Source organism: Miniopterus schreibersii (assembly GCF_964146895.1).
Source record: "Miniopterus schreibersii genome assembly, chromosome: 4".
In the NCBI taxonomy this organism is placed as follows: Eukaryota; Metazoa; Chordata; class Mammalia; order Chiroptera; family Miniopteridae; genus Miniopterus; species Miniopterus schreibersii.
This window is the reverse complement of record NC_138105.1, coordinates 46571942-46585046: the sequence shown is the minus strand read 5'-3', so window position 1 is coordinate 46585046 and position 13105 is coordinate 46571942. Positions and strand designations below refer to the sequence as shown.

The 13105-nt window shown below is 37.6% G+C and overlaps 1 protein-coding gene across 2 annotated transcripts in view; it reads right to left on the bottom strand.

Moving 5' to 3' along the window:
* Positions 1-1292: 1292 nt before the first annotated feature.
* The window catches only part of ARFIP1 (ARF interacting protein 1), a 77123-nt gene continuing 65310 nt past the window's right edge, over positions 1293-13105 (bottom strand). For both annotated transcript variants that reach the window (XM_081134097.1, XM_081134098.1), the window contains one exon: positions 1293-3168. In XM_081134097.1, coding sequence (XP_080990223.1) covers positions 3013-3168 — 156 coding nt within the window. In that variant the 3' untranslated portion in view covers positions 1293-3012. The remainder of the gene's footprint in view (positions 3169-13105) is intronic.

Sequence of the window (13105 nt, the reverse complement as noted above, 5' to 3'; positions counted from 1 at the left end):
GGTTCTTAAAGTCTAGATTTCAGCTAAGTTGCCCCTCAAGCCCAGGTCCTTCCTGAGCCCTAAAATTTGTAAGCTGTGGGATTAATTAAACAAGGAAGCCATTAGATTGAGGTGGTTTTAATATCTTAGTAGCCTGAAATGCTTCAAGATTAAGAAACGGAAACCTAAGGACAACCAATCACAAGCAGCCAATTTGGGCTTTCCCACATAAGGCAACCACCTAAGCTATAGCCAATCAAAGAATTGCTTTGCTTTGCTTTCGCCTCTTCTCTATAAAAGTAAGCTCCTGTACACGGAGGGCTCCTAACCACTTCAGGTTTGGCGCTGCCTGATTTGAATCAATTGTTGCTCAAGTAAATTCTTAAAATTTTTAATATACCAGTTTATTTTTAGCAGGATGAAGAATTAAAGGACAAGTCTGTTCTTCAGTGCATTTTTTTCTTGAAAAATTTCTATTTTAATAAGAGAAAAGTCACCTATTTCTCTGCCCCATACCCCACAATTTCCCAAATCCTGATTGTTCAGCCTTTATTTTCCTGGCCACTTTTCCCTTGCCACTTAAAACATTTATAAAGTGCTGTTATGCTGATTACATGCATTATGCCCTTTTATGCATACTGGCTTTACAAATATGCTAAACAGGGACCTGCATATGCTCTTGGAGGTGTAAATTGGCAAAATCCTACTTGAAAGCCAACTGGCAATACATAACAAAGTCTTAAAAGTGCGTATATATTTTGAGGACCCATTTTCACTTCTAAGCATGCAGCCCAAGGGAGTAACCAGGTAAGAGTAAAGATGAATGCACGAATGCTAAAGGACATTCAAACTAGAGTTTATAATATAAATAACTGTTAACTAAAACATCTAACTTCAGGGGAGTTAGGTGGTTCCATGCAGTACTTGTTAACTTGGCAAGTGATTTTATCTTTTTTAAAAAATTAACATCTAATTTTTTTCTACAATGAATAAGAATTACTTAACCAACTGGCTAATATGTTAATTAACTTATTTCTTTTGCCCAGGTACCCATGTCTCTGAATCACTAATATCTTTAGTTTATTCTGGAAAAAAAAAATCAATCTATGAAACCACTTAATTCCTTAGCTACTCTAATTGTTACTGAAATGTATGAAGAGTGGGCATGTTCTCCCTAAAGAGATTCCAACTGAAGTAAAACAATAACTTACTGAGATAAAACAATTATAAGTAACAGAAACATCAAATACTATGTCCTTAGAATTTCCAAATAGTTGCTTCTTATTTAAATGATGACGAGCCAGAGAAACAGGTACTGCAGCAAACACTTTAATAAGAATACAAAATTCACAGCAGAGGCACGTTCTGGGGAATGTAAAGGAACCGTCACAAGTAGTAATTCTGCTGGAAGAATAAAATAAGGCTCTCCGAGTACAAATACACAGGGGGAGTGATTTAAAATAGGGTTAGGATTTACAATCACATTACATTGTATAAGCACTGAAAACAGGCATATTATTTAAAAAGCCAGCTAAAAGGCATTTGAACATATATAACAAATCTTACAGTCCACAAAGTTCATGTATAACAGTAATTTTAAGTACTTCATTTCAACACAAAAGAACAGGTGAAGGAATACCTCTCAAAATATTAATTTAGGTCTATGACAAAAATCAAGAGAACTTATACTGAAAAAGGATTACATTACTGATTGAACCACACAGTGGACGGGCCAACCACATAACACAAAACCAACAGTGCTGAGCAACTAAAACAGCGCTGGCCTTTCTAGTCTCCCCTTCTGGTCACCACCACACTGTCCCATACTGCCTTTCCATTTCTCAAATGAAAAAAGCTCCTGTCTTCCCATTCCGTAAGAGGAATGAAGAAAAACCAAACAGTATATTCAAAAGTTGATTTCACCTTAAACCCTAAATGTGGTTTAACGAGTAAGTACAAAGAAACCCAACATTTATACACAGTGCTCCTTTACAAGGAACAGGCAGGTCAAACATTATCTGAAAGGGGTTTCCTTATGAATTCTGTACATTGGTTGAATAAGAATTACTGTATCTGAGAAGGCACATATCTGTGATTTAAGGCTTAACTGGTTTGTTACATATGGAAGTCAATGAAAGCTGTCTAGGAATTCACTTCTGTCAAAAGGGATTTTACCCAAAAACTAGCTTTCTGAGCACAGATTTCTACTCTAGAAACCATCAAGAATTTCTATTCCCAAGTCCACCTGTCCAAAAAAAATTATCTTAAGCAGATTTCATTATGAATCATAAGACTGCTAACATAACCACCCTATGACTTTGGATGATGCATATTCATAAGCTCAAAAGCCTCATAGAAATGACAGTGTGATTCCTGCGTCTTAAAAAAAAAGTCTAAACAAAATTACAATGGTACAAATTCATTTCTAAGAAGGTATTTGCCAAAACTCCACAAGCCAATCAATCATTCATTAGAGCGGCTGCCTATTGTGGATGCTGCAGGAACACCAAATAATTTTACTCTGCAAAATAGTCTCTTCTTTCTTTAAGACAATACATGAAAATGAATCTCCTAAAGATGGTTAATATATCCATATATAAAATATCTGATGTTGATACAAATCATGTAAACCTCCCTTTGGAAAAGTTACAACTGGCCCTCATTCCCAGGACCAAAACCCTTGATTTTGATCTGGTCAGTGCAAATCTATATTAGATGTTTTCAAACTACAGAAATAGCCATCAACCCTTACAGTACAAAAGGACTTCTCAAAAAGGAAAATTACTGTGTTCAGATTATAGAAATTATGTTTACGTTAAAACCACCCACCTTCCCGTCAAATTTAACAGTTCAATTGTTAAAGTATGAAAAAGGGAAAAATTAAAGCTATTTGTGTGAGAATCTCTACAATGGTTGTCGCCCCATCTCTCTTTGCCCAACTCTACTTCATTCTTATTAGCTTTGTTTAGAAACATAACCATGTAGCTTTCCTTTCCTTTCTTGTTTTGTTTTGTTTTGTTTCCAGGAGTGATTTTACTGTTCTTCAAGCCAAGATGGGGCATCCACTCCAGGCGTTTTCAACTTGATATGGAACTGTTTAAGGGTCTGTTCAAGCTGCTTCTGGTTTCCTGCAAAGTAGGCGGCAATGGCGTTGTGGAAAAGGACCAGCTGGTTGTGCAATACTTTAACCTGTGAACAGGGCAGAGTACAAGACAAAGCATTAACACCAATGACAATGAACTGTAAGGTGACTTATTACATGTCACACATAGTGTCTCTCTCCTCAGGGAAAGATGTTTTAATAATGCAAAATAGTTCACACATACCAACTGTACACCGTTCAGCAGGGTCTGAGCCTTTGATGACTTTTTAATTTCCCTACATGGGCTAGATCAGTTTAAGGAGCTAAACATGTACAGGCATACCTTGTTTTATTGTGGTCAGCTTTACTGCACTTCACAGATTATTGCACTTTTTACAAACTGAAGGCAAGACCGTCCACCAGCAAAAAGATTACGACCTGTTTATTGCAGTGGTATGTAACCGAACCTGCATTATCTTGGAGGCAGGCCTGTACTCTGTTGACCGTTTTCAAACATTATCGAGGGCATTAATGAAAAAATATCATTAAATATCCTCTCAAATTAAGAACATTCAAAATCAAATATTGAAGAGGGAAAAGTATATATAAATTACTATATGATATATACTCTACACCAAGTATGGATGTCAAAGGATGGGGAGCCTCAACCTCGGGACATGTATTAAGGAAACAGTACAATCAGAGGAAAAGTAGGTTTCTGGATGGGAATTTAGGAGATGAGTGAAGTATTCTATTAGAGTGGACTATTATAACTGTTATAACAATGGCCCCAGAGAATCACCCCTCTTAAAATCCATACCCTTGAGGACTGTTCTACAGTCTCTTAAAAAGAAAAACCACAGGCCCAAGGTGGCTGTCACTTGTGCTAAAAGCCCAGGACACCAAACCTAGATGTAAAACCTAACTTAACTGTAGTTTCAGCCTCTCCAGGATGGAATTTTTTTTTTTTTAAATCCTCAGCTGAAGATGGTTTTCCCATTGATTTTTTTTGAGAGGGAGAGGGAGAGGGAGAGGGAAAGGAAGAGGGAAGGAGGGAGGGAGGGAGAGAGAAAAACATCAATGTGAGAGAGACACATCAGTTGGTTGCCTCCCTCACACACGTACCCCAACCAGGGGCTGGGACGAACCTGCAACCCAAGTACGTGCCCTTGACCGGGAATTGAACCCTCGACTCTTAGGTCCATGGGCCGATGTTATAACCACTGAACCAGCCAGCCAGGGTGCTGCGATGAAATTTTAAACAAATCAGCGTGGAAATTTCCTGATCCACACTAGTGAGGTAGTCTGGCTGGTAAGATCCCCACCTTCCCCTAAGGGTAAGTGTCTTTGTCAGAAATAGTCCCCTCTTAATTTCTTAGTCCCAAACTCTGCCTATAAAAACCTTCCATTTTGTACAACTCCATTGGAGCGCCCTTCTAGCTGCTAGATGGGATGCTGCTGCCCGATTTATTAATTGCTTAGTAAAGCCCATCAAATCTCCAAATTTAATCAGTTAATTTTGTCTTTTAACAAATAAAAGTGAGCTTGGCCATGCAACATTAGAAAATGAGGCCTGAGGAGAGAGTGCTTGCCCTCCTGGGCTACTGCCACCACCTTGTGAGGATGCCAGGCTGGCCTCCTTGGGGATGAAAGCCCACAGGGAGAGAGGACCAGTCATTCCAATTGGAAGTGAAACCAGAAGAACCCACTACCCAACCCCCAGAGTTGTGGCAAATAACAAGTCACTGTTGTTCTAGGCTACTAAGCTTTGGATGTTTTATATGCAGCAAAAGGTAAGTGGCACATCTATGAAAGAGTGAAGAATGCAGTTTCCCAGCAACGAACAGGGTTCTAGACAACATGGTGAAAAAGAGGAAAATCAAAAGGTGGAGGACGGGCCTGGAAAGGGAAAGGCTAAGCTGGGTGACACAGTAAATGCAGAAACGCCTGTGCTGGGGAGGGGAGGGGTTGGCAGGGTTGTGATGTGTGATAGAAACGCAGAGAGAAAGGAGGTAGGCAACAGAGATTCAAATAAGAGGCAAAGCTGCTATAACCAGCCCCAAGATCTAACTGCGGTTTTGGAGTAAATGTAGTAGTATCTTTGAAAACCTGTACTTCCAACTTTCTCGGAAGACTTGCGTCAGGCATAGTTTGATACTGGTCACAGCCTCCCCAAGTCTGTAGCTGTGATTTGCCTGGGTCATTAGTAAAATATCCCCATCTTTATACTCTTCCTCTACAGAAAGGACCAGAAAGAGCTTTGGAGCCAGGAGCATGGCACACATGTGTGCCAATCTTAGTTGTATCACTTTCTAGTGTCTTTGTGACACCAGGCACAGGTTACTTCTAACTTCATTGGCCAAGGTCTTTATCCGTTTATCAGGGATGCCATTACCAAACTGAATCTGTCGTGCTGTTGTAAGAGGTAAAGGAAATGAGACACTACCCAGCACACTGTCTGACAAAGAATAGTACTCATTCAATTTCAGTGGAATCCAAGTTTACCTATTTGACAGTCAAATCTTCCAACAACACTACGTGTCTTAGTAAAATAAAAATTCGTTTATTTAGAACCCACTGATCTGGAATTTGTGGGAGGACTGTAACACTGTGATTCATACTAAGGACAATACATCCAACCTTCATTCTCATTCCTGGAACATAGCTCCTAAGAACCCTTGTAATTTCCTAAATGACAACAGAATGGGAACATCTTTTGTTATGATACTTGGTCTCTTGCCCTATTTCTGAAACAACTCCAGAGCAAAGAGATGAAAGGAATATTTTTTGTTATTTATAATGAGCCCTTTCAACCATACCCCACTTTATGTTAATGAGATTTTTGGAAAGCCCCAAGATAACCACAGGATGAGGGCTGGTTGCCAGGGGAACTAAACTGTGATTATAAGGCTAGAGGTTAGAGGGGCTACAGGCTGAACTAACTATCAATGGACAATGCCTTAATCAATTATGCCCAAGTAATGAAACCTCCATAAAATTTCCTGAAGTACAGGGTTTGGAGGGGTTTTGAGCATCTGGGTTGGTGAACACATTCACATGCCAGGAGGGTGGCATGTCCCCAACACCATTTGGAAGGAGCTCTTGTGCTCAGACCCTTTCAGACCTCACCCTCTACTTCTTCATCTAGCTGTCCACCTGACCCTTTAATATTTGTAATAAGCTGGTAATCTAGTAGTAAAACTGTTGTCCTGAGGTCTGTGAGCCACTCTAGCAAATGATCGAACCTGAGGAGGGATTGTGGGAACCTTTGATTTATAGCCAGTTGGTCAGAAGAACAAGTGACAACCTGGACTTTCGATTGGTGTCTGAAGGTGGTGGTGGTAGTGGTGTCCACAGTGTCAGAACTGAATTAAATTGTAGGACACCCAGCCGGCGCCCAGAGAATCAGAGAATTGGTCAGTGTGGGGAAAAAAGCCACACATCTGGTGTCCCGAGTGCTTGAGAAGTGTGAGCATGAAAGAAGAAATAGAATTATTTCCCTTTCAAAAGCAGAAACCGATGCAAGTTTACCTCAGCAAAATAAAAAGAGGCAGCAGAGGAAGAGGGGAAAGGTGGATAAGAGCTGTTTCAGATGCCTTTTAGGCATAGCCATGAAAACGTTGACGAGGTAGCTGCATTTCTGAGACTGAGGATAGTAGTCTAGGATGGAAATGCAAATTGGGAGTCCATATAGTACATCAACATACAGTTGATATGCAACCCCCATGACTAGATAAGCTCATCAGGAGAGTGGGTAGACAGGAAAGAGGTCCAAGGACTGAGACATGAAAAGTAAACATTGACTCTTAAAACACCTCACTACATCTCCAGAATTTAGACTGAAATGGATCAAAGGCCTAAGTGTCAAAGCTAAAAACCTATAAAACTTCTAGGAAAACACACAGGAGAAAATCTTAATGATCTTGGGTTTGGCAAAGACTTTTAAAAGAGTACACACAAAATGAATGAATTGCAAAACATTATGCTCAGTGAAAGAAATCAGAAAGCAAAGAATATAAACTGTTTGATTCCCTTTACATAAAATTTATAACATGCAAACTAATCTATAGTAACAGGACGCAAATAGGTGGTTGCCTGGTAATGAGGGTTTGGATTACAAAAGGGCTGAGAAAACTTTTGGGGGTAATGAGCATACTATTTTGTTTTGGTGGTGGTTTCATAGGTGTCTGTATATATCACAACTTGTCAAACTGTACACCTTAAACACATGCAGTTATTTAAGTCAATTACACATCAATAAAGCTGTGGGAAGAAACAATGGTGCCTGGAAAACTGGCTATCCACCACCTGGAGAGAAAACTGGATTCCTGATTCACATGATATAAATAAAATATAAACAAATAGGCTACAGGTGAATCTGGAATTGTGAAAAATAAAAATATCTAAACCTTTTAGAAGAAAATAAAGCCAAAAATCTTACAACCTTGGGTTTGAAATTATTTCTTAAATAGGGCAAAAAGGGCACTAACAAAGGAAAGATTGATAAACTAGTTTAAGACCTTTGGTTTGTCAAAAGCCATTGTAAAGAGGGTAAAATCACAAGTTACAAATGGTATAAGATATCTGTAACACATAAACAAAAAAGGATTAGTATAAAAATATATGAATATATGTTAAAATTCTCATGAACTGATGATATGTGTTGCATTTCGAATTTTTGCAAACCACACTTAAGTTTTCCTTCTCTAAAATGACATTTTCTAGATCAGGAACAAAGCAAATTTATTACAAATAAGCCATTTATTAACTTGCCCTTTCCTCTGTCTGTTAGGTAGATAACCTTTTTCTTTGCCAGCAGAGACTCTTGTTAACTGCAGCAGGAAGTGGATACAGCTGAAGGAGAATAAAAGAACTGGGGAAATGGGCCTCTAGTCCCATTTCTACCCCAAGTTTACTGTGTGAAATCTCTTCTCACTTGCATAATGAGGAAATTGAATTAAGAAAATTTCTTTTGTTCCTGTCTACTAAGATTTTCTGAGAAAAGTAACTGCTTTCTAAATAGAGGTATACATATATATCTGGAAACTCAAAGAAAAACATTATTCCTATTTATTTCTAAGGACAGAGACTAGCTCCTCTTTTAGAGATTTAATATATCTGAAAGTTTATATATCAGTTTATGAACCATCCCATCAATTCCTCTTCCCTATTTAGAGGTATTTTTTAAAGGCTTTCCCACTAGTAGCCTACCTGCATTGCAAAGTAATTTTCAACCTCGCTCCACCATTACTTGGCCTTTCCTGTTTTCCTATTTTAGATGATTCTTGGCTCGGGAATTACAGAGCAACTCAGGGTCTTCTGTACGTTTAGTGTGAAATTCTAATGTTCAGAAATAGGTTCTACCTAATTACGTTATTGCTCTTTGGGTCACAAAAAATTTTTTACTTGAATTTTAATCTCCATGTTTTAGAATCAGAAGAAACAATAAAAGCAGAGTACAGGATTTGATTCATATACTGGATCCCTGGAGAGCTGCTATCACAGTCTAGAAAGTTATAGTCAAAGGGAAAATAGGAAGGACTTCAGACAAGCTTTAGCTAACCCTACAAATGTCAACACAAGTCAGGTTCCCCAGCCCCTGGGGTAGCTGACAAACCCAACATGGAGAAACACCTTTTCTTATAGCTGAGGAAGGCTTGGGAGCTCATTAACCAAGCCTCAGATTGGGCATATTAACTGTGTTTTAAATGGTCCCCTACCCCCAATGAAACTTAATCCATGGAAAACCAAGGAAAGAGGGTGCTTTTAGGACTGACTGCTAGTTTTCACAACAAAATGATACAATACCCGTTTTCACAAAAACATCACCCCAGTAATTGTGAGAAGGTTGATGTACAAAGCCTTTAAAAGTATACATACACTTCAGAGCAGTTCCCTTGAATAGAGAGAGTCTTTGGGGATTCACAGATTTTCAGTTATAATTATGGAAATAAAGTATAAAGTTTCATTGTCACTTTAATCTTAGAAACTATTTTATACCAAAAGAGGTGACTTATCTCACTTATCTATTAGCACTAATTATGTAAATGTTATCCTTGTACAAGTTTCAGTTTTGGTGGTATGTCTTCAAAATCAGATACAAATTTAAATGAGTGCTATTGACTCTTTTATCCAATCAAACTATTACTAAATAAAAAACAAAGGGAAATTAAACTAATAAACTAATCTTCAATGTGAATATACTTTCTAAATGAAATGAATTTTAAAAATATTTTCTTTTCTGGCTATTTTTGATCAACTAATTTACGCTGACACATATTCACATAATGTCTTCAGTGCAGTTCAGACTGATACGCTACAAGGAATCCTCAGAATGTTTTGGTTAGTAAATAAATATAAATCATTACCAATTAAAGGGAAGAATTAAATAATATTAGAGAAGCAGTTACAATTTTAAAGAGAACTAAATTTTGCAACCTTGGTAATGACTATGTCGCTGCCACTACATATAAGCAGTTTTAACAAGACTTAAAAGTATTATTTTAAGTTATTTGGCTTGTTTATCAGGTTTGCTTTACTAGGCTATTTGGTCTTGTAAAGGTCAATTTAGGAAAGATTCTGGTTTCTCAAACAGAACCGGCTTAGGGAAGAAGGACGTTGAGTGGGGAGGTCAGCCCTACCTTTAGGAGAGTGGCAAAAAGCCAGAAAATTTGGGGAAATATGCCAGGGTACCTACACCTTCTAAATTTACTTCTGTGCTTATACTCTCAGATCATGAGAAGTGATGAGCATACAGAATCGAAGAAGCAGCCAAGTATTTTGGGGAGACTATTGTTTGACATGGTGCGTGACATTAACTTTTGTGAGGCACTTTCTACGTGACAGATAATACGTTAACCTTACATCTACTCTGTCATCTTTTATTCTCTCCATGTTAGTTTAAAAAAGCAGCCTCAGAGAGTTAAGTAACTTGCCCGAGGTTAGACAGCGAGGAAGCAGATGGGCTGGCATTTGGGGAACGCAGGAATGTCTAATTCCAAGCCGGCCCACGTTCTTTCACCTAGTCTGACCTGCCTCTATTCAGAGGCAATAAACATTTTGGAAAGCTTTTCAACAAAGTTTGAAACAAACAAAAAGAGATATGCCAGAGCACTTAAAAGAGGGGTAGAAATGTAGAAAAGACATACTTTAGTCTCCTTCCTGATTTTGTCTCTGGCCCTGAAGTTGCATTTAAACATCCTCAGGACAAGGATCTAACACGAGGGTTGGAGCAGATGAAGGAAAAGTGAATTCTCTCTAAAATTATGAAGATTAATGCAATATTAAACTTTCATATGATCTTTTCATAATTACAGAGCAAGAAAAATCTATAATGAAATACTTATTGATGTTTGTCCTAAGTTAGAAAAGATTTAAAGTGGTTATAAGGATAAACAAAATGCAACAGAAAAACAGGGATTTCAAATAGGAGCACAAGAAGATAGAGGTAACAATTCCAGGCAGAAACGGGATGACGAAAAATTTGACAAATTTTCAAAACCTAACATCAGAAACAATTACAGTAATTTAGAAATACACTAAATCATTGTGAACTCAGTTACAAAGAACTTTCATAGAGATCTGCCAAACAATGAGCAACCAGATCAGACATAAGCAAAACCACTATAGCAACATCTGGTGAATGACCTAAAATACAGCATACAATACTTTAATTGTTAAAGGGCAAAACAAACTTCAACACTGCCTACTAAGGCAGAGACAAGCTGGGGTTTAAAATAGAAACTGGGTAAGAGAAATTTAAGAGCAGGACTGATAGATGATGCCAAGCAGATTATACTGAAAACTGTCTCCTGCCCACACAGCATGTATCAATAGAAGATAAATACCATTTACAAAGTTACTGACTGAAAAACCTGAAGTGTTACTTTGTAGGCATCAAAACCATAAAAATGAACTTTTTCCCCCCAAATCAAATTTATTACATACCTTCTTATCAGAGATGCTGAAGTAATTGAAAAAAAGAAGCAATTTCTAGTTAAAAGTTATTAGTTATAATATATTTATAATTGTTAAGTTCTTCTAAATTGATTATTGGCTCTTCCAATAATTTGATGAAATAGGGGTTTATATTACATGTACAGCAATATTGGGGTAGTAGCTGTGAGGAAAAGCTGAAACAAAGTCATTCTTTAGTAAGCTGTCTCCAACTACTAATATGTATTGACTCCTCTCAACCCCCAACTATTTAAAAATGTGTAATTATGTGCTTTCTCTGCCCATCACTGATCTTTTTTCAGTAAGTAAGAGGCCAGAAGAGTAACAAGCAGGAAAGTATACCTGTCTTGGTCTTTAATTAGGCTTGTGATTTTATTACTTTGTAATAGATTTGGAAAAGCCTGTGCTGTCAAAGCAACTACCAGCTGAGGAAGAGGCACTATCAAAAATAAGGGCGTGGGCATTGGGAAGGGAGTGAGAGAAGGAAAGACAAATGTGAACTACAAGTAAAGGTGGAAGAACAGATTTTATTTTTCTGACTCACTGGGACAGGTTTCAACAAGTCACTGACAAGCAGACTAAAAAAAAAAGCATCCTACAAGGAGGGGAAGTCTTCTTTTGAAAAGAAGGTACCTGATAAAACATAATCTGTAAACCCCAGTAACGCCAGGTCACACAACTGTGGTAATGTCTTATAAATCTTTATACAATGGTATAGTAAAGTTCTCAGTGCATTTCTTCTGCTGTAGCAACATTTTCCATTGCCCTTCTGTTCTATGGTCTACAGTGTTCGCTCCTCCCCTTCCTCCCTTCTTTTTCCAGGAGATCCAAGTACACACATGACCAGTATGGCTTCTGTTATCTCCCATCTTCTTTTCTCTGCTATTTTAAGAACCTTACTGGAGCGGCATTGTAGCTTCATTTCACTTAACTAAAAGCAGGGCTGTGGAGTCAAACAGATCTAGATTTGGTCTGGCTGTGAGACTTTGGGCAAGATACTTAACCTCTCTGAACCTCAGCATCACCATCTGTACACTAGTACATGATCATTTAGATCACATATTAGACATATATACATATATATGTTTATCTAATCTATATGTATATATATATATATATAAAATATAAAAGTTCTAGAGAGCTTCCTCCATGTACACATTACTCAAAGATCAGTGTCTATCAATTCACTTACTGTAAGAAGGAAGTGCTCTACAGATGCATCCATGGAGCTTACATCCAGTGGAAGAAACAGACTAACAGGCATTCACAGCACAGTGTGATGTGCTTTAAGTGGAGATGGCCCTGGCACTACAGTAACACACAGTTGCTAGAGGAGATATTAAGTATCATTCAAGTTAGCATCTGAGATCCTGGTTCAGAATTAATTTAGGTACAGAAGAGTAGTTAAGAAGCCAGCTATTTCCTTTCATCAATTAGGTGAACCTGTTCTCACTGGCCTTTGGACATTGGGCAACAGGGACCTATAGTTAAACCAAAGGCCTACTCATACTCATTTTTATATTCATAAAATAGTTTTCCTTCAAAGTTATGGTTTTCTGTATTACACCTTGGAAAACTAACTTTTTATTTTAAGATTAAGGACCCCATCTCTTATACAACTTACAACATTCTGATCCAATGCACCTAACAACTTTTTGTAAACTTAATCAAAAAGCTTTATTAAAATTTATGATAAAGCCATTATTTTTCTTTAAAAAAATCCTTTAACAGTAATCCTATGCTCTGCTTTAAGATGAGAACAGAAAATTTAACAAAGTTTATAAATCATTTAAACATATGATCCAGAGTTTCTTCATGAATTTTTTTTCTGGCCTTTACCCACCAATGCTCATGTTACTCATTCCTGTGTGGTCCTTCTTAAGTCATCCTACCACCTAGCCTAGCAGGCACTTCCAGCCCACACTAATGCTTTTCTTCATCAAATTCTGTACTTTCTCTTTTTCATGCTTAACTCAGATATAACAGATTTTACTAAATGCTCTCCATTAGACTGTAAGTTGCTTGTTGACAGGGAGTTTGTCATAATACCTTTATACAATAATTTTTAGGATTAGGCATTATAATAGC